This window comes from Phoenix dactylifera, chromosome 3 (genome assembly GCF_051530095.1).
Source record: "Phoenix dactylifera cultivar Ajwa chromosome 3, Ajwa_hap1_PhDact_Kaust_v1.1, whole genome shotgun sequence".
Lineage (NCBI taxonomy): Eukaryota > Viridiplantae > Streptophyta > Magnoliopsida > Arecales > Arecaceae > Phoenix > Phoenix dactylifera.
The window spans coordinates 48,003,714-48,029,844 of NC_143192.1; the positions used below are offsets into that span (position 1 = coordinate 48,003,714).

The 26,131-nt window shown below is 37.6% G+C and overlaps 1 protein-coding gene across 6 annotated transcripts in view; it reads right to left on the reverse strand.

Moving 5' to 3' along the window:
- The window catches only part of LOC103713594 (protein ENHANCED DOWNY MILDEW 2-like), a 33,086-nt gene that overhangs the window by 4,735 nt on the left and 2,220 nt on the right, over positions 1 to 26,131 (reverse strand). The window contains exons 1-12 of one of the 6 annotated variants that reach the window (XM_088718735.1): positions 16,654 to 16,778; positions 16,476 to 16,506; positions 15,514 to 15,927; positions 15,319 to 15,415; positions 9,154 to 9,239; positions 5,871 to 5,967; positions 5,673 to 5,771; positions 4,558 to 4,805; positions 4,369 to 4,455; positions 4,125 to 4,257; positions 3,490 to 3,531; positions 2,321 to 2,431 (exon numbers count right to left, since the gene is read on the reverse strand). In XM_088718735.1, the coding sequence (XP_088574861.1) occupies positions 2,321 to 2,431; positions 3,490 to 3,531; positions 4,125 to 4,257; positions 4,369 to 4,455; positions 4,558 to 4,805; positions 5,673 to 5,771; positions 5,871 to 5,967; positions 9,154 to 9,239; positions 15,319 to 15,415; positions 15,514 to 15,920 (1,407 nt within the window). In that variant the 5' untranslated portion in view covers positions 15,921 to 15,927; positions 16,476 to 16,506; positions 16,654 to 16,778. Of the gene's footprint in view, positions 1 to 2,320; positions 2,432 to 3,489; positions 3,532 to 4,124; positions 4,258 to 4,368; positions 4,456 to 4,557; positions 4,806 to 5,672; positions 5,772 to 5,870; positions 5,968 to 9,153; positions 9,240 to 15,318; positions 15,416 to 15,513; positions 15,928 to 16,475; positions 16,507 to 16,653; positions 16,786 to 26,131 lie in introns of those variants that run through there. The other 5 variants (XM_088718736.1, XM_088718737.1, XM_008800579.4 and 2 more) reach the window with 5 other exon arrangements.

Genomic DNA, 26,131 nt, shown 5'->3' on the forward strand with positions numbered 1-26,131 from the left:
ATGGCATCCTTTAAAATGTTTACTTCAACTTGGTAGCAATCCTATGATTACATAATATCGTAGTTGCGCTTCTCTCCATTTTATCGAACCTGCTTTAATCTATGGATTATATCAAAGTTCCCCATGTTAGTGCGTGTAATCCAATACTAAGCATATCGTATCGTATTAGTACCGAACTAAGACTCGATACAAGAGGTGTATCAAGTCTCAGTATACCGAACCAATCTCCATAGTAGGCATACCGATACTATACCTGCATGGTACTACGAGATCCGACATTGAAACAACAAACTTTGGATAATATCCTCCTCAATCTCTCCTTCTTTATAGATAATTTATCCTAAAACTAAAAATAATCACTCCTAGAAACTTTGCGATCCACAATTTTCACTCCACTTTCATATTTATTTCTAGTTTTACTAAAATTGCATTCCATTTATTCCATCTTGGTCCTGCTTAATCTAAAATCCTTAGATTTTAATGCACTCCATAATTTCAATTTACGAGCAACTCCAACTAAGATTCACAAACTTGCTGCCGAACCCTATACAGGTACTATCTTGGTACAGTGTTAGTACACACGATACGAGATTGATTCGGCATACCGATACTCGGTATGCTCCTTGTACCATACACTGGTTTGATACTAATACAATACGATATGCCTAGTATGCATTGGTACGGACCTATAAGGAGTACCATAACTCCAAAATTAATTTCACCCATTAAGACTATTAACTGCAAATAGCATGCACTAAGGAATATCTTCTTGAATATGCCTAGTAAGCTCATTCATACTAGTGCAAAAAAGTAAGGACTCGGAGCAAATCATTGGTGTAAACCTATTACGATTGGAAACTCCCTAGCATTATCACCAATAATTCTTACATTAGTAACTTGCTCCATTGTATATAACTCTAATTATATTAATATATCTAAAGGAAACTCTTTTTATTTCTAACACCTATCATAAGATTTCTCTAAGACTATCATATGCTTTTTTCTAAAAAAAAATAAATATATGAAGTTCTTGTATATTTTTCTATATTTCTCCATTAACCTTCAAGGAAAAAAAAAAATTGCTTCCATGGTCGACCTTCTTGGTATAAAACCAAATTGGTTCACTAATATTTTTTTGTCAAACCTTAATCAGTGCTTAATAGTATGGTTCATGATTTTGATACCAAGATAGAACAATTTTGAATCACCTTTATTCTTATAAATCAATACTATAGTGTTCTTCCTCCATTCATTAGGCATCTTCTTGGTCTTTAAAATATTATTAACATAATAGTTTAACAAGAAAAAAAGACAGAAATAGACTCTTAAGTGTAAAATGGTTATTTGGCGCCACAGGTTGCATAAAACACCACCTACATTTATATTCAAAATCAAGGTATGCCGAACCGGTACCGGAACCTGTACCGGTCGGTGCCCGGTACGGTTCGGTACCGGTTCGTTGCCATATCGAACTGGTAAGGTCTGTTGGTTCACGGACCGGCATACTCAATTTTTTTTTTGGAGTTCTCAAAAAATTTAATTGGTAATCACTCTTTTTGAACTTTTTCAATAAATTTAAGTCTAATTTGATGTTTGTTTGATCCCGGTTTAACCTAAATGATGCATCTTATCGAAAATTTTGGCACGTTCTCCCTCATTTTGCAATTTTTGAGCCTTTTTTAAGCCCCCCCTAAAAAAAAGAGAAAAGAAGATAGGAGAGAGAAAGCAAACCTTATTTAACCTTGAATCTTTCTTTTAATAGCCTGAATCGGTGTTGTTTATGAATTTTTTGGAAAGAAAAAGCAGCGGAGCTGCCTTCAAATTGCATTGGGAAGGCCTTCTTGGGCCTTCCCAACGCTTTAGGCATCAGGTGGCAGTGGCGATAATGCCATACCCAACTCAAATCGAAATCGAATTGACTCAACGCAAACCAGCCAGTTTACACCGAGTCGGCACCGAATCGACCGATTCCGGCCAGTAAAGGACCGGTTCCGGATGGTCCAATAGTGGTTCTAGCTAAAACGGAATAGCATTGTCGAACTAATCCGTTTTCGCACCGGATCAGCTCGGTACTACCTGAACCGGGCGGTTCGGCCTGGTTCGGCAGACCCTATCCAAAAATACACAAAATGCAGTTGTTAAAATTTTAAGACACAAGATTATTAGCATAATGCATTAGGAATCAAGGATCGGACCGTAAGGATGAGGGTAAGGTGTTATCTTTAATTATAAGAAGAAATCCTAAAAAGATATCATGAAATTAGTACCGAGGTTGAGAATTGAATATTGAGAAAATATTATTGACATACGATGGAGTTACCTTTGGCTGAATAATATCACAACTTTGAAAATGGCATATCTTCCCAGATGCATCAAGTTTTTCTTTCATCAATTGACTGAAAGCATTAGCATCACAGCAGAGGTCAACTATCTGGATAAAGACAAAAAAAGCATTAGAATAAATTGATTGAAAACAGTAAGTAGCAAACTTAATAGTTCGATGCATCATTTGAGTACTAATTGAAAACTAATTGGAACTTGTTCAATAAAACACTTCATAAATCAATCTATTACAAATTCAATGGAAAGAATAGGTCACTCTCGAACTCGCAACTACTATGGGACTGAACACGAGCACGCTGGTCTTGAGATTAATATTTCTTTAAGTTAAAAAATTGATAAATAATTTAGCATGCAAGTTCTAAATCTTTTGGAAGATTGTGTATCTTTTTATGTTAATGAATGACAACTTTCAGCATATCATGTAGTCAAACTTAAGTCACTACGATACATATCAATGCTTAGACTATCCTATACATAAAATCTATTAAATGTAGTAAAGAAGGAAGCAACCAAAAATTGTTGTGCCAGAAGCGGAGCCCGGACCGATTGCCTGGCGGCACGGGTTGTACACCCCATGTCGGGCCCATACTGACACAGTAGAGGAGGTAGGGGGGAAGGAGAACCAGAGAGAAAAAAAGAGAAAGAGCAAGAGAAGGGGGAGAGAAGGAGGGTGGCGGACATTCGGCAGAGGGGCTCTGCTTCCAGTTCTCCTGTTTCATTCGAAACAAGGGGTCCTGAAGCTGACTTCACTTAAAATTTTTGAAAATAAAAAAGGGTCTCATCCGAGACCTTTATTTCGAATGAAACAGAAAAACCGAAGACGGAGCCCCTCATCCGCCCCTTCACATTGCTCCCCGGCCCTCCACCGGCTAGCCGCCACCCTTCCTCTCTCTTCCTTCCTCTCCCTCCCCTGCTCTCTATTTTCCTTTCTTTCCTTCTCCTCCCCCTCCATCCTGGTTTCCCGTTTTGGCTGTCAGGACCATCCTAGTCCGCGCCACTGGTACAGCTCGGTACATTCCGAACCGGGCGGTTTGGAACGATTCCACCAACCATGGAAGCAACTTAGAAAAGATGAGCACCCAAGCAAGATCTTTTTCATATGTAGTAGGAAAATAATGAATATGAATAAGAAGGAAAAAGGATTACCATGTCACCATGTTGCACATAGCATTGAAGCTTATTTACAATCTACACAATAAGAAAGATTATGTCAATGATAAAATGATAAATATTTGAGAAGAAATGCATATATACAAGCTCTTCTGAGTCAATTAATATGTGGCATGGTCTTAGAAAAAGTCATACCAATTTGGTATATATTTGTTCTAGTTTGAGAAGAAATAGCATGCAAAATCGGCAGATTGTGAGAATTTTTTCAATGAAGTCTTTGAACAGCCTATTGATGATTTTTAATAACAAATGGAGAAGGCAAGCTATGCCAAGAAAGGTGTCTTGAGATGACATAAAATCCAAAAAAGAAATAGCTTTGTTTTGTTAATTTTTATGATGGACAATCACTCAAGGGGCAAAACATTGAGCAAGGGTGTTATGCCAACCGTAAAAACTCATTTTAATTAAATATGTAAATTCAATAATATCAATATTAACAAGATCTTAGTAAAATCTGCAACATCAACCAAATTCAGAAGACATTATTCAACCATTGATTTTAATCAAACAATTTATATTGACCTAAGTTATCACTTTTTTGCATCAAAAAGTTTTCCTTTCACGTTTTCCGCATTTACAGAAGTCTGGTCTCTAGGCAAATCATCAGAAACCTGGCTTGTCTTCTTCGCCAAAATCTCTAGTTCCTTTTTCTGCATGACCATGATCTTTTTGTTTCCAGCAACATCAGGAAATATAACATGGTCTCTCGCTGGAGTTGTTAACTCTTCCATCACCGTATGGTTCCTGCCCAAAAATTAAAAAACAAAATGAATGTTATTGCAAGCAAATCAGTTGTGTAGTATCACATGTAATAAAAATGAAGCTAACAACAAAAAGTTACGAGATAAAACATACAGGCAGTATATCAAGGTGCAATTAGGAAGAAGACCATCCCAAGCCCTTTGTACAGTACCTTCTCTTGTATCTTCAAAGGCAATCTCTCTGATTTATTTAGCGCAGAGGTTAACAGGAAATACATCGAGGTCAGATTTATTTGCCTAATCATTACATATAAAAGTGAGCTTGTAAAAAAATAAAAAGTACCGTGGCAAGCACTTTCTGTGATATGACTTTGGGCATCTTCTGCACATTGCAAACTGCAACTCTCTAAACTCTTTGTTTTCTCGTTGTCTACAAACAACACATTTATGAACAGGACAAGTAAATGATTTCCCAGCTGCAATCCTTTTTTGATACTTGGATGCTTTAGATTTATTATCTGGGCATAGTAATTCTGCAACACACTTCGGATGGTAGAAATGACCACAAGTTGCCGAAACACAACAAAATACCTAAAATACAAAACAACAAGTGAAAAAAAAAAAATCAGCATTTTCATTGACAGAAGTAGAATTTTAAAACACAAACTCAACACATCTTCAAACTAAATTAGCAAAATCAGTAGCAGAAAAAAACAGCAGAATAAGGTGGAAGATAGATGAACACTCTAGATTAAGGTTCGCCATACCAGGTCCGAAGGAGACCTATGGCCGCCATCGGAGAGCCGCGGAAGCCTGGGGCGGGGGGGAGCGGAGCCCGCGAGGGGGCTGGGGAACCCGCGGGAGCGCAGCGGAGGCCAAGGCCGTGGCCGCCTTTCGAAACAGGGGACGCGGCCACGGCCTCCGCCACGCCCCCGCGGGTTCCCCACCCCCCCCCCCCCCCCCCCGCGGGCTCCGCCGCCCCTCTGCGGCTCTCCGATGGCGGCCACAGGTCTCCCTCCCTCTCTTCCCTGCGTTCTCTCTCCTTCTCTTCATCTTTTTCGTCTCCGGCACAAAATCGGCCCGTACCGGTTTTCACTGCTCCGGCGTACCGGTTACAGGCCGGACCGGTCCGAACCGGCCGGTTCATCAGACCTTGCTCTAGATTGTTATCTTTTCAATAAATTGATATGCAAGAAAGTCGCCAAGGGCAATAGAGGGTCCCCTAAGTGGTGGAGAGCCCAGAAAAAGGAAGCCAACAGCATAACACCATTTTTCAAAAAATTTCATACAATTGACAAGACAGGCACACATAAAACAGGATGACAAGTTTGCCAAATTCAGTATTATTGTTAATAATTTGCCTTCCTAATTAGCAAGAAAAATTACTAGATTAAGAATATGTTGAAAGGTAAGGTATGTACAACAGATAGACACAATCTCCACCAACTGATACCTTACCTCAGCACCCGCTGATTTATCAGAGGAGCCTAATTTCCCGCAGGCAAAACACTGGTGTTGATTATATTGGCAATTCTTACACAAAAATATCTGAATTGCCTGCTCAAAACTCAGCGACGGTAAGAAAAATAAATACTCAGGAGAACACATTTAGAAATACCACAAAAAAACAACCATGCTAGGCTCCATTGTTCATACCTCAACTTGAGCCTTAGAGTAGCCAAGAGAATTACAACCTGAATCTTCTCCGGCACTTTCAGTTGCATGAAAGGACCTCATGCACCTCCCTTCACAACTGCATTAAATATGCATGTATCATCATCTCCCAAAAAGAAAAGGAGAAACATGGAGAATTTAAAGTCAACCACGTCATCACAGCTTTACATTCATACAAGAAGATTGTACTTACCTTTTTTAACTAAAACCAACCAGAAAATGGAAAATTTACCAAGTCAAATCTAAGCAATCTAAATTAGACTTGGGTCCAAAAAATCAGACTACATTCAAATACGGATTGTTTCTGGAGCAGTATTAGACAGAATCTGAATCTGAACCAGCCTGAAATAAATACCATACGTTCTCCCCCACCCACCCCAACTCTCCTTGAATTCAGAACCTAAGGTAGTGCTAGTAATAATTTCTATGAAGTTAATCATTTGTTTGGGCTGTTGATGATAATATTCATGGGGTTTTTAATTAATCTTATGCCAAATTAAATCTTGTGCTTACATGATGTAATAATTGCTATTTTTTTGCATCATATGTTTATGATATAATCAACTTCTTATATCTATACATGGTTCTAATGGTTTGTGATCATAATATAGTGGAAGAAAGCAATGAAAGCAAAGCCTAAGTTATAATTAAAGTTATGAGGCCAAACTATAAACCATGATATTGTGAGGCGCCTACTAATCCACCTCGATGATAACGTAATTATTCTTGCATTTTAGAAGATGAGAGAATCTTGAAAGCAAGAAGTTATCAGCAAAACATAGATTGGCAGGATCTGTGCTAGAGGGATCCAGATGTTGGTTGTCGGGTCCGAGTATTGTATTTAAAAGTCGAATCAATCTAGTCCTCAATTTTGAGGATATAGGGGCCCAGATAAAAAGGATTGGGTGCAGCTGTGCAGGTATATGGACAGTTTGATTATAATGTATTTTGATGATTAAAACTTGACCATGATTTTATAACTTTTTATTTTGTAATATCGCTAGTACCCACTTGTCCCTTCCTGTATACATAGTTATTTTTGATATAGCCACACTTGTTTTTGTTCTATGCATATATATCACCTCTGTTGTTTTGTGCAAAGGTGACTGAAAATTAAATGGTCAACAAAACAAGGAACCTGAAATGAATTTATTTTCCAATAGGCCCTTAATAGTAAGCAGCAAGAAATCCAAGGACTGCAAATTCTCATCAAGATTTAAATGATATTTAATGGAATCCCATCTATCCATCAAATGATCTAAAGTGTGGCAGCCAAATAAAAAGACTGCCTAACCGTAAAATCTCCCCTTACTCTCAATGCCATATCTACCCTGGTCTGCATCTCCAACATATTTCTTCACCAAAACAGACTCCACGGACCACTCATGCATAGTTGTCCAATGTTGTCCACCACCTGTGCAATGTCTCCCACCATCGACCTCATTGGCCTTGTGCAGCCCCCCATGGTCCAACTCATCCTAGGTATGCAGACTAAAACCACGTTTCTCTGTTCCTTTCTCCCTTTCTAGTTTCTTTGCAAGCTCCACCACCGCTTCTTTCCAGTTCTCCATATCTTCTTGTTTCTTCAAGAACTGTGTTCAAGGATGTTTGTCGCCTCTCGTATTCCAATCTCATATCTGTACCCTTGCCATGTTGATATGGGTATATCAGGTTATATTGTCAAGTCTGGGTATCAAAGGGTAGGATTACCAATCTAAGTCAGTACTGATTTGGATGATTTCAGCAATGAGGGGTAGATGGCCACTCCAAGGCATCAAATAAGGTGTAAGAGAGATGCATCTGAACCAGAGAGAAGTACTAATAATCCATCTCACCAAACATGCAAATGTTAGCTTGGGAGATTTTTTAAGTTCATAAAACACTCACCAATAATAAATACAAAAGGGCAATCCTGGAAGGGTCCAAAACCAACTGGGCAAAGTAATTATTTCAAGTATGCTGTACCGGTCGGTATCGGGCGTACCGTACCAGTACCGATGGGTACCGGTATCGGTATGCAAGTGTTGGTACGCCTAGCGTACTGTGTACCATACCGATACTCGGTACGCCTATGCTAGTGCGGCACCGGTACGGGGTTCGGTACCAGTACGGTGAACCTTTAGGGATGCATTTATTAGATAAAAATGCTTGAAAGACCAAGCTAGAAGAGTGATAACAACTACCTTTTAGAAAGAGATGCAAATAGACGGGGTCAACCATCAATTCATTGGATTGCACAAAGCTGTTTGGATGGGCCTTACAGTTCAAAGAACCACAACATACATTGAAAAATGAAAGATTCACATGTAAAAAAGATATTTCTCTAATATTGCAAATTTCCCCCTCTTGAATAACCATCTTCACAAAAATTCTCTAACTTTCTGGCAAGGAAACAGTCCTAAAACACTCAACCTACGAAAGTTCAAAACATATGGAAGAAAGTGAAAACAAGCATTAGTGTCAAATAAAATATGTATACACACATTACCTCATTAAAGATAGTTATACAGACATTGATATGACAACCAAAAGTAATCCTCTTCTGCCCTAAATTAAAATATAGACAAAGGTTTATGCTCTCTGCCAAGTTGAAAACAATAACAAAAAGAACCCTTTATATTATCTTTGCTCGCTATGTATGGAACTTGAGTACTTTCAAACTACTACTAATCATGTAGCCTTCTTAGCACATTATTTCTTAAATAAAGTGAATTTTTGATGCAAGCATGCCCTAGATATGTTTAACAACACAACTTGGATAGAGAATGCATCAGATCAAGCACTTGGAGACACTACAAAAAATATGGATAAAAAAAGGCTTTTCAAAAAAAGAAAAGACAATAACAAGAATGCTGAATAGAAGGCAATTTATAAACAAAATGTAGAAAGGAGTTCTATCATAGGCTGAAGTTGCTCATCGGGGCATGAGCTATATTAAATCTTTGCAGATCGTAGTGAGTACGTTTAATTTCCCATAGGATTATTTAATTTGCTGATCAGTGCAAAAAAGGTGAATATTCTATCTTCTCTTATTAATAAGATGAAACTTAATAAAAAAAGTTGAATTTATACCTGCCGACAAAACTAAGCATATAATATATAGCAGGAAGATATAGAAGAGTTATATGTCTTTTAAACATCATATGTTGGCTGCTGGCACATATTTTTATATGTACATGTAACTGTACACATAGATCTTGTCAATATAATCAAATCATAAAAATCCTTTCTTATGAAAATATAATCAAAAAATAAAACAACATACCATAAGAGTTCCCCACCATCATCACAAATAGCACAAACTGAATCACACAAATCTGCTCCAACCTCATTAAGAAACTCCAGCAACAACTGTTCAAGTAAAACTGTCGTGAGAATTATGTCTAAAGAAAAAAAACGTAGTTACAATATACTGGACAAAGTATGTGATTTCCAGCTGTCAAATGGCATAAGTTAAGAACAATGACTTCCAATGTAAGCAATGGCTGCAGAGATGCAAGAGCACATGCCAAAACCAAAAAAAATGGAAGAAAAAAAAAAGACATTAGAGCCCTTTATGTTCAGTACAAAGTAGTACCCAGCCATGTCTATCTGTGCAGGTGACACTGCTAAATATCAAACAGCTCACCTCAGTACTCGCTCGGCATAATAGATTCCAGTAAGCACCGTCTATGTGACAGTAGCTAAAAATAAATATACACATCAATATGTGTGTGTAACCTTGAAAGTGAACCAATCTGTGGAATGAGCTAAGTTCATTCAAGCACCCTTTCTAGGGGACATGCTTTAAAGACCAATTTATAAGACATCTCTAACATGACTCTTGAGTATTAGAAATGTTTAGGTATAAAAGAATTTATGAAACTTTAAGGTTTGAGAAATATCATCTTATTGAAAACATGCAATTTTGACTTGGAGCCAAAAGTTGGGGTCAACTTTTATTCTTGAAAAATTGAATTGTTCATTTTTTTTATTGAATTCAAATAGGGAGTCCCTCCTTATTTACATGATGTTTTAATTAAATTTACTTGAATGATATTACATGTAAATAAGTCTGCTGCCTATCTGTCCAATCAGCCTGCAGAGTGTCCCCCACCCAACCAACCTCCTGGACCCCACATGCTTGAACCATCCTAAACCTAGAACCCCCCAGTGGGCCCAACCTTCTAAATTGCCCTTCCAACTTATAAATAGGTGATGAGGAGGGGAAGGGAAAAAGAATGGATGTGCTTTCACAAGAGGAAAAGAATGAGAAGGAAAGAACCTCGAGAAGAATCTTGTTGATTTCTAAGGCAAGTAACTTTCTCCATGGCTTTGGATTTCAGTTTTTACTTGACTAGAGTTTACATTGAATCTCATGACCAATTTTGAGCTCATGCACAGTTATGAAATTCCAAAGGGCATGGTTCTTTCCAAAATTAAAAATTTTCTTAAGACTTCGACATATTATTTATATTTCGAAATTTTCTTAGTTCAAGGTGTACCAAACCAAACCAAGGCGAAACCGAGATGGTTCGCCTCTTAATTTCGGAAAATCGCTCATGCCGGTTTGGTCCTCCCCACCCTTCTATAATTGAAAGAGACTAAGAAAGCTTCTCAAGCCTTCCCAGACCTTTTCTCATTTTTTTTCAAAACTAGCAGATTTCAATGATTAAAGGCTAGCCATCTGGATTCTTTTTTAGACGATCTACTCGAGTAGTTGTGAGCGCAACTAATCTACCTTCACTTTCGTCCACATCAAGCAGAGAAACCATCTGACATAGAGGCATCTCAACAACCTCGTATATATCCACTATAATATGAGGTTGAGACTAAAGTGTATTCAGAAGGAAGTGGAGTTGAAGTACACAGATCCGATCCACAATGATTTTGTTCAGGATGAGGATGATCCCATGATCGGATGGCCAGCATAGGAGCCAGAGCTCGATAAACTAGGATCGCTTCCATAACCGACCAATTTCATAGCCAATGAGGCTAGGATGGATGGGCAGAATGTAACATTCCACGCATGCGTCCAACCGATCAACCACAACCACATGAATCAATGGGGAGTCGATCATCACATGACTCCATCTTCGAGATATTCTTCTAAAGATATGACCAAGAGATGCTTAGACGAAGCCACCATACTATTTGGTCGACTCTATCAGAAGGGCGATATCCATCTTTCCAACATAACCAAGCAAAGAGAGGCATGAAAAAAAAGTAGACAGCTGCTCAACCAAGGTACGCCGAACCGGTACGCCAATGGCGATCCGGACCGGTTCGGTACTGGTACGGGCCATACCGAATCGGTACCGAACCGGTTCGGCCAGGTTTCGACTACGACACTGTTTTTTTCGGCTGCAGCAAGCACAAGCATGCGCAAAAATGCCATAGCACAGCTATAGTGGCATTGAATGCCACTATAATGATACTATATCTACACTGTAGCTGCATTTAGCTACACTGTAGCTGTTACAGTGGCATTAAATGCCACTGTAATGATATGTAGTTGCACTGTAGTTACACTATAATGATATTGTAGCTGCACTGTAGCAGCTACAGTGGCATTTAATAGCTGATCGGCACCGAGTCCTGGCCGAACCAAATGGAACCAGCCCGATTTGGCCTTGTACCGGTGCGAACCGGTCTAATTCGCACCGGTACGCCCTCTGTACCGCTCGATTCCGGCCCCATAGGAATCGAAACTCTTTTCCACCGCTGTAACCGATACGGGCCGGTTCAGCATACCATGTGCTCAGCATAATTTGAAAAAAGAGAAAAAGACAAGTGCGGCCCTGATGGAAAATGAAAGAGTCGGTTCACTCAAACTTAGAAACTAAGAAAAGCAGCAATAACAGTTCTGTAATCATGGATCATGGTGCACGAGCTAGTAAGGCTCATGAGAATACGATTGCAAACAGAAAACGAAATTCGCAAGATCGTTCGGGAGGATACAATGCAGCTACAACTCGCACGTGTTGTAGGATCCATAGGCGCATTCGGTTTCGAGTTTATATTGGATTTTATTAGTTGCATCCACAGCCAGTCTATGACCCATATGGATATGGATATAGTGCATTTGAGGCGTCATCTTCCAATAGCTACTATCCTACGCAACCTGAAGCATCTTAGCAACTGGCATATTCGGATGAGTCCCTTCCCATCCATATTATCAAATAGAGGATGCTTTCCAAAGTCAGAGCTTTAGTAAGAAATCCGAGACCAATTATGACCCAGAACACATATCTTATGGGCTGAACGTACAGGACTATAAGAGATATCGATACTCCACCAGATTTTAGATGTTGGTATGTATGTTGCACTTTAAATACATTTAATTAATTGTATCCTTCTATGTTTTGTATTTTTTCCGGTGCATATATGTTTTGTATTTCACTAATTGATTTTAGATGTTGTACATTGATTCTCCTGGCATGAGAAGCCAGGATCACTGAGTTTTTTCTTTTTCATTTTTGTTTCGGCCTAATGCTTTAAAGACCGTCATTGTTTGCTTTTATACTACCGTGAATTTGCTTACCGCTAGTTAACTACCGACTCGAAGACCTATGGTTGGTCACTTTTGGGTCAGAATCATGACTCCACTCATGTAAAAGTTAGAAGCAATAATCCTGCATTTTATTATATAATTATGGTCTATTTAGGATCAAGAAGCATCATTTAAGGTCTACTGGGTGATAAAAACAACAAATTAGGATTTTCATCCTAATAAAAACATCAAGAGACATCAAGAATCATCAAATTAGAGTTAAAATCATTCAAAAAACCAAAAAAACGATTACATTTCATTAGATGTTCAAAAAATGAAAAAAAAATGGCACGTTAGTTCGGAACCAGCATGCCGGCCCATACCATGTGTTGATACAGCAGTGAACCGATGCCATACTAAACTAGTACCATACCGAACTAGTGGCTGATCGGTATGCATATCGGTATTGGTTTAGCCTAGAGATAGAATTGAAATTATTCAAGCTTTATTTGCAAACTCTAGAATTATGAATTTTTGAAATGTTATTTTCAACAAGTATATCCCCTCTGATAAATCATGTATCTATTAAAATCTTTTAAGTGCCAATTTTGAAATGGTATACGTCAAAGTCCGTCGTACCGGTACCAGTCGGCGTACCGGTGGCGGGTCCGGTACCGGCTCCGTACCGGTTTCATACCGGTCGGCAGTCCTACCGGCCAGTTTTTCAATGAAAAGCTTCCAGTACTGGATTCCACACTGATCCGGTACCGGTCCCAGCCCGAACCGGTTCGTACGGGCCGGTACGGCATACCTTATACGTTCTCTTTGGAGCTTTTACTAATTGTTTAACTACAATTGTGTTTTTAACTTTTTATTGAAGCTTTTGGTTTCACTTTATTTCAGTTAACCTACAATTGATTTATAGTGATAATTTGATTTGTTTTATGTTTAAGTCATATGTTTTTCTGAGGAAAAGGTGAGTGAGTCTAATGGGCCTTTTGAAGGAGGGGCCTTTGTTGCTTGAAGTTGCCTTTTGGATCTAGTGACTAGCAAAGCGACACAATGAACACAGTTTTCACATTAAATTATACGATTAAAGGTATAAATTAGAAAATATGTTTAAGTTGTAAAGTAGATATTGTTCTTAAATGTGTTGCTTTGTAACATATAGTTAGTTACATATTATTGAATCATATGGTTTCGAAGAACTTAAATTTTAGTAATATTGTGATAGATTATGTAGCACATACTTCAAGATTCAATCAAGTTCAAATTTTGGATTATGGTAATCAACTCATGGGCGACACTTGAAATCATAAATTAAAGTCATATGAAGACGAGGAGATTGCAAGTCCAAACCAACATGGATTATAAGAAATCACTAGTGCAACTATGGAAGTAAACTAAATAATAATGGGATATGCAATCCCTAAATGAAGATAAGTATAAGACTAAGGGCTTGTTTGGATGCCTAAACAAGCTATCCCATATAAGACCCCATCCAACCAAACTTTTCGGATAAAGAGGCTGCAGTGGTAGTGCGGAAAGCAATCTGGAGTTTGTAGATGAGATAAACACAAAACATAAAGACAATCGATTTCATCTAAAAAGTGATTTTAGGAACCAAAGCCCCCTGTTGGGGCAAAATCTCGCTCTCCCGCGCCAACTCCCTACAAACGTCTTCCTAATATCGACCATATATGGTATATATGGTTGACAGCTTATTGGGGCATCCAAGCAGGCCCTAATTGAATATTAGATTCAACCATGACTGAGCAATAGATCTTAAAAAGTCAGTCCAGGTAGATACACCACAAACCTTCCTGAGAGATAAACAAATAGGACATTGCAACGCAAAACTCAAATAGTTTCATTCAAGTCATGCATCGAAACAAGTCTGCTTTCATCTATAATAGGTCAAAGCAATGTTAGCTTTGCTCAGTCAAACAATCAACCAAAAAATCAGCATAAATGCTTCATTTCAAACAAAACTATAAATTACGTTTAGAGCATAGAAAACCACCTCATCAAGATATGACATCCTAACACTAACAAAAAAGGAAAAAACAGAAATGCCATCCTACAACCATAAAAAAGTTACAATCACACAATCCAACAGAAACATCCCATCAATAAGAACAGTCAAAATTGCGCCTATTAGAAGAAAATAGGATCTAACGTCAAATTTTGTTTTATGCTAAACTTCAACATAGATATGAGTTCACAGGCACATCTTTATCTTATTATAATAACTGATTCAGTTGTATTGCCATTTAATTGAAACAAGAAAGTCTTCTTAAAGCGGAAAAAAAAGAGATAGCTTATAGTTTAAGTCATGCAGGTAATAGATCTATATGAAACATATTCTACACGATATAAGTTGATTTAGATGTAAGGATCAGGGCTATTCATAAATCTTTTTTGCTGTTGGAGTATAAAGGAAAGCTCTTTCCAAACTAATGCAGGATCCATGTATATCTAATGCTTTTCATCTGATTGGTGGAGAATCCTTAGAAGTCAAATTTATTCCTGGAGTATTCCTTATAGAAAATAAATTAATAGATAAGATTCTTCTTCAGATGTTTGATCAAATCATGGTTAGACTAGTATCTTATTTTCTATTTATCAATACTTAGATCTACAACATAGAGAGGCATTTAGAGATTTGGATCAAACGTATTCACAGCTGCACCAACAAGTGCAGGTTCACCAGAGCTGAAGTTTAAGAATAACAATAAAAAGTCTAACTGAACAGTTCTAAATCTATCATCCACAAACAATCCTAGGGATCCAAAAAAGATGCCCCTAGTGTATGGTTACCATTTTAGTTATTACTTTTTGGAACTTTCGTAGATATAAGATTACCGCATAAGCATATTTTTAACAAATCTAGAAAGAACATAATTGCAACATAAATAATCTTATGGAAATATTCACAATCAATAATGATTTTCATACCGGAGCTTTTGCTAGTGTGTCATCTCTCACAATGAACAGCTTAATAAGGGAAATATATTCCCTAAAGTCTTTCTTAAAATGTTTGAACGCAAATGTCCTGCATGGTAAGAGCAACTTTCAAGATCTCGGAGATCTGAACAGCAATTGCAAAACTCAGAAAAAAAAACTAAAAGTGAAAACAGAGTAACAGCGCACCCAAAAACTTCACATAGATGAGCTCGAAGGCTCTTCACAGATTTTCGTGGCTTTTTCTTCAGAAAATGAAGAAACTGGAAGATGATCAATATTGTTCTGATCATTTCCCCATAGCTCTTCCTAGGTTTGAGAAGATTTATCCATTTCTCTTCTTTAGAAAGCGCCATGAGTTTGGGCTGATCATCTCCTATATCTAATCTCCAGGCAATAACCTGGATATAAACTTTCAGTGGGCCTCCTTCAGTGACTCCGCTCAGAAAAGCTTTCCTATTAGTGGCATTCATTTCTTCTGCACTATCAAACTGGATAGGCAAGTCTGTGAACGAGATTGCAGACTCATCATCATCCAAAAAATAGTAATCTGTGACAAACTCCGGTACAGTTTCCTCGTCGTCTGAAAATGTCATGATTTACCTAACATCCAACATAAAGAAAGTGTAAAAAATAACATACAATCCTTTTTACCCCGAACTAGAAGAACAGGTCAATCTCCTCACAGACCTATAAGGCAATAAGAGTAGTTACACTTATAAAACAAAGTAAATTATCTAGTGGTTAGACCTGTAATTAGGAAATAAAAGTGAATCAAGAACAACAATCAACCCCTGTAATTAATCTCTTTAGATTCTTTACAACCTACACTAACCGAAGATCACAAATAACAAAGGCAAAAATTGGCAATGATTTTCAATGTCAGAACAGGATGTCTGAAAATTTTGCATGGAGATTAAAAGATGACAACCAAATGGCTTGCGATAAACGATTAAGGTTGGCATTTTACACAATATCTGAGTGGCAAGAATTAAAGTTGAAGACAAGTAGTTAGTGACGAACATAAATAGAATTCAAACATAAAAGGAAAAAAGGGTGGTGCATATTTTCTCAAAAACAGTAATGGAGAAATGAAAAGAAGATTGAAAGAACTGGTTGAAAAACCAGTAACAATGAAAAAAGAATCGTACCAAGCACCGACAGAATGAAAGGCTGCAAGTTCTGCAAAGGCAGAAAAAAGAGGAAATTGAATGAAGATATTAGCAGAAAGTGGGATCCCAAGATGAGATCACAGATAAACAAAAACCCTAACCCTGAATTATCATTTGAAATAGAAATGAGGGTTTAAGAGAAAGGCGAACAGCATACCTTTTTGCGGAAGCTTCTAGAGAAGGATTTTATATTATCACCAAATACCCTTGATGCACCCATCTCCAATATACCAAATTCCACACCCTCAGCAACCTGCAGGCCTAACCGACATGGACTCCACTTGTCTCGAGAGGGTGTAAATGCAGGGTCTCCCATAATAGCAGGAAAATTCCCCTTAGGATGCCACATTCACTTTGTAATCTTCCTGGAAATTCATCCTCACACTTTCTTCCTTATTTAAAAAATAAAAAAATAAAAAGAAAAAACTAGAGACCCACTTGCTTGCACCCACACACATACCCGCTTTTGCTAATTAAGGTTTCACCAAGGTAGGAGCATTAAGTAGGAGTTAAAATCTGTCTAGTTCATAAAAGAGTAGTACAAGTGCAACACAATTATCCCCCACACACAAAAAAGAAAACAGCCGTGTCTAAATTTTTTATTGCTCCACCAAATGACAGCATGTATGTATGTTGAGGATTTTAGTAAGCAGAAAAATTGAAAAAAGTTAAATATCCGCTCTCTAAGCTATTAGCTCTCTAATTTTTTCATGAGTAGTTTTATCACCAAAGCATCTCTTTGACTAGATTCCAATCATTCAACCACAATTGTCCGCATAGGTGATTCTCACTCATCAACAAGGGACAATTTAACATGGTTGAATAGTATTGCCATGAACCATCGAACCGTCCCAAACCGGGTAGTTCCAAGCATCCCAAACCAAGCTGGTTTCTGACTGAGACGGTTCGATGCTTAGAAATGGGTTAAAATGGAGCATGTTCGGTTCTTCGACTCTTTGATCGTCTCCCTCATGCATTTGCTCTCGCCGCTTCCCCGCCATCTCTCCCTCTCTCCTAGGTAAGCCACCCATCCCTCTCCCCTCCCTCGCCCCCTCCCTCTCTCACCCCCTACCCATAGGCCCGGGTTAGGGTTTCTCTCTCCCCTTCTCTCTCTCCATCTCGCTCTACTCCACATCCATGGGGCCCTTCTCCCCAAATTCCAACCACCCCTCTCTCTCCCTCCCCCTCTTTTCTTCTCTCTCCCCACTCTCCCCCTCCCTCTTTGGCTCTCCCTATTTCTGTTCGTCCTAGAACAACACGTTATGGACTCATACCAGGCCAAACAGATCGTCGGATAGCATGGGATGCCGTCTCGATACCAGGGCCCGTGTCGATGCCACCTGTCACTGTGTCGATACGCCAGTACGGAGGCCGGTTCGATGAACTGAGTGTTGATACGCCTCTTGTACTAGGTACTGGTACCGAATTGGTATGATACGGTGCACCTCGTACCATTCGGTTCGATACAGTATGGCATACCATGCCGGTCATATGCCTTCCAATATCGATTTGGTGAACCTTGAGTTCTACAACCATTTTGATTCGTGGAACCTACCTAAATGGAATGCAATGAGTGAAAAACTAGAGCTTTTAGTTATTTCAAAAGCTAGAGAGATTCAAACTCATTAGGTAATGCCTATGCCTACTTGTGCAACTCTTTGCTCTACAGGCAAACTAATTGGGTAATGCATTTCTACTTGTCAAAGCTCATGAGGTACAACCCTACAAACCTTGCTGATAAGACAACACCACATCCTCTATAGAATCTATAGAGGTTCGAGCCACATAAGAGAGGACAAACTTGGCAATCAACTCAAAAGGATAATTTCACATGCAACCACTCTAGGAATAACATTTTATATATTGTTTAATTTAGAAAATTTAACAAGGTGATGGATTCTTTGCCACTTACTTTACTAATTTTATTAGTTTTTTACTGTCATTTTAGGAGATAAGTTATTAATTGTTTTGACCTCTATCTAATGTCAAGATCACACGATTAACTACACCTCATTTTTAAAAATAACACTATCGATAATAATACTTGCATACCTTCCATTTTGAGTAGCACAACCAAAGCAATTTTTTAAAATTTTGCTGGAATCTTTTTTCCATCATTTGAAAGATAACATACATCACATTAAACCCATTCTGTAAACCACATTAATATGGATTTTTATTATTATACAAATCAAAGTGAATCGGTCTTTATGGTAGGCTAACTTAAGGTGTGTTGACAATGATAAACTACCACCAGTATTCTCACTTTTTATGTTCTTCATTGTTATTTTGTCCTCCTATACTAGGCAATATTGAGAAGACTCACCTAAAAGAGAGACATGTGGTTGCTCCCAAGGTTCGCTGTCTTGGTACCAGAACCCATAATAGTACCAGGCTAGTACTCTATCGGTACACTTGGTATGGGGGTTGATTCAGCGTACCAAGACTTGGTTCGGTATCAGCACAAATCACCTAACACATAATGGGATACATCAGTACAATGAACCTTGGTCTATCCCCTTCTAATCTATACCACCTACTTCTATGTTTTTTCTTCTTAATCTATCCCTTCAGATGTTATAATTTGGTGGGTAAGTTGGGATTGGATACCGAGCAATGGCCATAGTGCAACTACTACTTCAAGAAGTCAATCTGAAAGAATAAAAAGTTTTGAATGAGAGAATAGTATCTACAAGTTTTTGTGCAATGTATTTCATGCTTACTAAAGGATTCTTTTGGATCTTGTGCATGTGGAACTACTTTGCCCCCTAAATTGGTTGGGATGTCAACGAAAAAGAGAAATCTGAGCGTCGAATATTTAACTTATTTTATCACCTTCCTTTTATAGAGAAAAATGTTTAGTTTACTTGTTCAATTCCAAAGGAATTTTCTTCATGAGAAGAAGCCTACAGTTGCTCCCAAAAATGAGGCTTAAGAAATCAATCCTATGGTCACTTCTTATTTAATTCTATAACAGAAATCAAACTCCTGGCAGTTGCTGATGCTTTACCTCAATAATACATCAGACACAAAAAATGTCAAGGTAATTATAATATCCTAATTATTTATACATATGTGTATAAACTGCTTCTTATGGAACCTTGTGGCAGATTCTTCCCAGAAATTGGATCACTTATTTGATGTTGAATTTTTCCTCTTTTATTTGATCAAGTATGTAGACGATATGGCATTGGCATTGGCAGCAAAAATAGCAACGAATACAGCAAAAAGCATCTGAGGCATTGACTTGACGACCACAACGCATGCTCTTTAAATTTAATATTTGCTAATATCTCTGATGTGTGAGAACACAAGATCATGATGAATCTTGTTTGCTTCACTTGGGACTTCATACAAATTATAAACAAATACCTTGAGTTGGTTTTCAATATCAACTTTTAAAGGAGGCAAATTAAGAAATATAGCTAGTTTGACATAAATAATTACTTTCTTTTTTTTCCTTGGTGAATGGATTCAGAGACAAACCACACTTGAACTGTTCCAGCTTACATTGGTGATGTTGGTGTTCAGATTTGAATAGCATGATCTCATCAATTCTGCTACTCTCAGCCTAATGCATTTAACATTAGAATCCTAGCTTAGGTAGGCTTAACTCAAATTCTACTAAATCAATGACTTTTGGTCAAGATTCACTTGCATCTGCAAAAATTAGATTGAATAATCCAAATCTCACCTTCCAAATAGAATATTGCACTCATGAACACAAAAAGTAAACAAAGATGTGCAAAGTACATGGAGCTCTAACATTTATCTAATAGAAGAAATGGTCCAAAAGACAGCACGCACCTCCAAAAATTATTCACATCAACACTCATGAGGAGCAAAAAAGTTGTTTATGATTTTATATATCTGCACAATAGTCTGAATCATCAGAATACAAATGAAGTCCAATAACTTGTTAAAGTCCCTATTGATCAATGTGGCAGGTGGAACAGGTAATTAAGTTCAACTTAGCAATACTTGGTGTTCTCTTCTTACCTGCACAACAAACACCTTTTTTTATGATGGAACGGTTTCAATTGAATCATCAGATGCTGTTCTAATACGAATTTTTGGTAAATGTAGATCCATCTAGCTAAGCCTGGATAGGGTCAAAGCCTGATTTTCATAGTTATGGTTATATCATCAAAGCCTGTCATAAACATTATGTTACTGCAGAAAACTATTGTTGGGCATTATTGGAATGATGAGTTTATCAGGTCAAGCATAAATCCTGCATTCTGAATTTGATTTCCTATTCACTTTAGGCTCAAATTTGGTAGGATCAAGACCTAATGATTTGAAATACTGATTAATGGAGAATACAAAGTCCTAACAGTGGAAAGTTAAGCATTCCTAGAAAGTTTCCAAGATCAAAAACAAGTAACAACCAAAAAAATAAAAAAAAAGTAGTATTCCTTCTTCCCCCTCCGTTATTTATTGAATTCAATCATTACTGAATTGTGACCAATATGTGTTCGCCTGTAAAAACCATGATCTACCCTGAAATCTTGTTTTAAATTAAAATTTGGTTCCTTTAGCTATCTTTTTAAAGCCTCTAGTCTCATGACCCCATGCTTATGACTTTACTCAGCAATGATTAAAATAACACTACTTAGAGCTTCTTGCAGTCAAGTCTCAGATGGTTAGAATACTTTCAGAAGCAGAACAAATACCCAAGATGCTAACTTCTTTGGAGCAAATGGCTTTCAAGGATAACAATTGTTATGTTGTATAGGAAAATTTTTTTTATTAACGCTAAAGATCGTGGAATTAAACCTCCCTTCAAATACCAAAATTCATAGATAAAGTCACAAGTTGGTCAGAGGTACAGTTCTGACCCATATGCAACCCTGTTGAGACCATTGCATACACAAATTCAGATACAGGGGGTCAGTTGGGATTTCAAACCAAGATTCAGACATTATTGAGTATCAATACAGTAGAAGTTGAAGCAGACTCAATAAGATCCAATTAGTATAAGACTTAATTGAATCTTACAGAAAAAACCTCCATCTTCATAAGCTACTAAAAAGTTTAAGGCTGCGCCAATTATTAAGAGGGCATGACTAGAGTTAATAGTTAATTACTGTTCAAAAGCAAATTACTGATTATAAAAAGTTGACAAATTTCAATCCAAAATTTGGAGCCGATCAGCTTATTGAATCAATTTGGAAATTACATGATTTAGTATTCAAGTCTGGATAAGGTTGCATATAATTCTAATAACTTGACTTGATTAACACCATATGTAGACACTGTTCTACATGTTATGGTCAACAATCTTGTGTCATCACAACTATCTACATATCATTCCTCTTATCAGAAGGCATCAAAGGCCAAGACATCGTGCAACCACTTACAAATCATTCATCTTATTAGAAGGCATCAAAGGCCAAGACCTCATGCCACCACATCACATACGCAAACTAATACAGAATGTACTGGCACATAAGCCCAACTATGCAACAGAATGTACTGGCACATCAGCCCAACTATGCAATTTGTGCTAATTTTTGTACTTGCACAATACATGCAAAAAGCTAAAAGCTGCACCATGCACATCAGCAATTGCACCTTCAAACCTAAAGCCATTGTGTGTGCACCAACACCGACGATGTATAACTTGTTTCTGGTCCATAATATTTGGTTCCCCCAAAGTGAAACCACTGCAATTAATATTCAAGGTTGCTTAACAAGGAGATGGATGCCAGACAACAATGTGTTAGGTTTTTCAGCTAATATCAATTGTTAGATTTCTAAAGCATAATATGATTTTTCCTTTTTGGCATAAAAAAACAAAGTCACATTCTTATAGGATAGAACAAACTCAGAGAGCTTGTGAGCCATTTAATTATTAATTTGACAGTTTCTACATTACAAGGTTGTTTTCCCTTAAAGGGAAAAAACAGAACGCTACAAGGTTGCTTTGAGTTGAAAGTGGTCCAATAGTTCACGTCAACAAACATCTGGATGTTAGGAAAGTAGAATATATGTGCACTATATTGAAACTCCATCTAGATTAAATGGGCTTTTGGCATTGATCCCTACAAATTTATTAAACAAAAGTCTATGTTGCATAGTGAAAGGTGACTTCTGCCAAATCTTATGACCCAATCTATGCAAAAGGCCTCTTGAAAGCACCGACATAGTATAATGTCGGAAAATTTTCAAAATCTCACTCGAATATATTTTTTTTAAAAAAAAGTAAAGAAACCCCATCCAAACAAAATGTATTGGTCCAATTATGAAAGTAACACCAAAAGAGCGAGAGAGACCACACAATTTATCAAACACTACAACCATCTTCCAAAACATCAACTTAAATTAGCTATCTTTTCAACTGTCCTTTCCCCACCATCTCCATTCCTTCTTTGATGTTCAAGTGCTTCCCTAATAGCTGCACTAAAAGCATTATCATAGTCATAATCATCTAGCATTTTCCAACCATATGGGGAATTGGGGATCTTCATTTTCCAAGTATTTTTATCCAAGGCATGTTTGATGTTATTCCAAGTTTCTCCATATTCTTTCTCACAACCTCCATCTATGTTAATTTAAGTCTAGCTCTACATTTCTTACAACTTTCAACACAAACTAAAGTACCCCTCCTTATAGGAGCTACCTTAGATCCTTGTTATGTATGTATGTATTATACATATGTATATGTGTGTGTGTGTGTATACATACCGTCTCAATCAACTTTCCATCACTTGTCCTCAATTTGGGTAACTCCTACCACTCCGCTAATATATTCATTTCTTAATTTATCTTTCCTAGTTTTACCACACATCCATCTTGATATTCTCATTTACCAACTCAATTTATTTTCATGTGCTTTCTTTATTGCCCAGTACTCTTAGCCATACAACATTGCATGCCTTATTGTTGTTCTATAAATTTTTTCCGTAAATCTCCAAGGCGTACGCGCCTATCACATAATATTCCAAATGCAGCTCTCCACTTCATCCAACCAATTGTAAGTTTATTACATATAACCTTTATCCATCTCCACATTATTTTGTAAAATAGATCCTAAATAATGAAATCAGTCGCTCTATAGTATCTCTTGCTCATCAATCTTAATTGATATTATATTTTCCTGAATCTTAAATATGAGTTCATTCATGACTAATATAAAAAGATATGAGCTTAGTGCAAATCCTTGGTGTAAGCCTACTATGACTTGAAAAACACTTGTTACACCATAGCAACTCCGAACCTTATTGATGCAATAACATACATGTACTAAGTTATCTAAATATACCATTTCTATACACTCTTCCTTCTTAAATCCACCAATATCAGTTTTGATTGCATCTTATCATAGGCTTTCCCAAAATCAATAAAGAACTAACGCAGACTTTTTCTCTATATTTTTTTATCTACCCTCCATCGTTGATATTTCAAGTATAAATCCAAATTAGTTATTTGAAACAGCTGCTATTTTTCTTAACCTTTGTTCAATTACCCTTTTCCATAATTTCATAGAGTGACTCATAAACTTAATTCCCTGATAATTAGGATAGTTTTAAAATAACCTTTATTCTTATAGACAGATACTATAATACTTCTCCTCCAATCATCTGATAATTTCCTTAATGTTCATGATTTCATAAATAGGTTAGCAGGCCAGTTTGAGCCAATATCTTCCATGATTTTTCAAACCTTAATTTTATTTGGCCCTAGTGCCTTACCTTTTCACATTTCTAAAGACATCTCCATTTCGCTTTTATGAATTGTACAAATAGAACCTTTTCTCCCTGACTGTACTTTTTCGACAAAGTTTTCTTTGGTAGAATCCTAATTTAATAATTTTTCAAAATAACGGTTCCATCTTTCTTTAATTTCCTCATCATTGACTAAAATTGCACCTAAAAAATTATGGTAGAAAAAAAAAACATGCTGACAATCAAAAAAATTATCTTTGTAGAAAACAAAAGCCTATTTCTTTTTTGCATCACATCATTTAAGCCATTTTTTGCAACAAATTGAACGATGATAGGATAATCAATAGTCAATTCAATTCTTCTTCCAAAAGAAAAACATGTTTCTTCCTCCCTGGTACATTGTCTCTCCATGCAAATTCCCAAAATATGTCCCATCATTCTACAATATCCATCATTTTTCTGTTATGATTTCAAATTAGCAAGCTTTCCCTTGATTTTCTTCTCACAATCTTCCCAAAGATAATTGAAAAGAGCAAATAATGCTAATGGGTCTATGGTCACTTTCCTGTTGCTCCCGCTCTTATTTGGTAGACCTGCAGCCAACCACCATACTTCGAGTTTCCAAAAATTAAAATTGATTGTCGATCAATATTTAACTTGTGATGGTACTAATGGAATGCTTGGAAAAAGTTGAATGCCATTAGCAAATCTATTAAAGGATACAGTAACCTCCATCTCCCATCTTTAATTTTATCTCAAAAATATATCCTAATTAATATTCTATCAATGTTGTTTACCCTCCACAATTAGTTGTCCTAGAGTTTCTATGTCATAGCTTTCACTTGTGAAGCAAGCTTGGAATGACCCACGACCTCACCCAAAAAAGCTAGCAGGAAGGTGTTGTTTGGGTTTCTTGATCCTGTATAAGTACCTAAAATTTTTTCGACACACTACGATGTGGGACCGGACATGCCTACATGGGTCCTCATGTGCTCCTTTATTTAAGCCTTAGCGTTCTTGCTAAGCTAACCATCAAATCTAATCACAAACATCACGATCAGCTAGCAATCCTAGAAAGTCCATGTTGTAGTGTACCCTAGTTCATATGGACCATGGACCAGATTCGCTTTGACACCACTTATAACAATCCAAGAGCTTTCCTAAAAGGCTAACGAGAAGGTGTTATTTAAATTCTCCGACCCAAGATCTACAGTACTGGAACCAGCACTCGTGCTGGTAGACCTACAGTACGGTACGGTACGGTGCACTCCTGTGTCGTGCCGGCATGAACCAACAAGGGAAATCAGCAAGGAAGGGGGGAGAGGAAGAAGAGGGAGAGGAAAAGAAAGAGATGGGAGAGGGAGAGGGAGAGGGAGAGGGAGAGGGAGGGAGGGAGAGAGTTGGAGAGCGTGATCGAGAGAAAGAGGCAAAGGAAGGGGGAAAGGTAGAAGGAAAGAAAGGTAAAGAGAGAGAGAGGGAGGGAGGGAGAGCACAATGGTGAGCAACGGCCGCCGGAATAGGGCCGAGTGAGAGAGAAGAGAAGGCTTTCGAAGCCCTCTCTCCTCCATGCATTGGAACAAGCCCCTGTTCCCTTTCGAAACAGGGCCTCTATTCTCTTTCGAAATAGGTGTTGCCGACTTTACTTAAAAAAATTCAAAAAAAATAATAAGTGCAACCATCAACTACTATAGGCATTGGAACAAGTGCCGAAACTCCTGTTTTCTTTCAAACAGGCGTTGTCGATTTTACTTCAAAAATTTTGAAAAAAAAAAGTGAAATCGGCAATAACTACCGACGTCACTTAAATAAAAAAGAAAAAAAGAAAAAGAGGCTCCACCCCTATTCCAAAACATGGAGAGAGGGCTTCAAAAGCCCTCTCTCTCCTCTCCCTCGGTCCTGCTCCTCTCCCTCGGTCCTGTTCCGATGGCCACTGCTCACTGTCGCCCTCTCCCCCTCTCTCTCTTC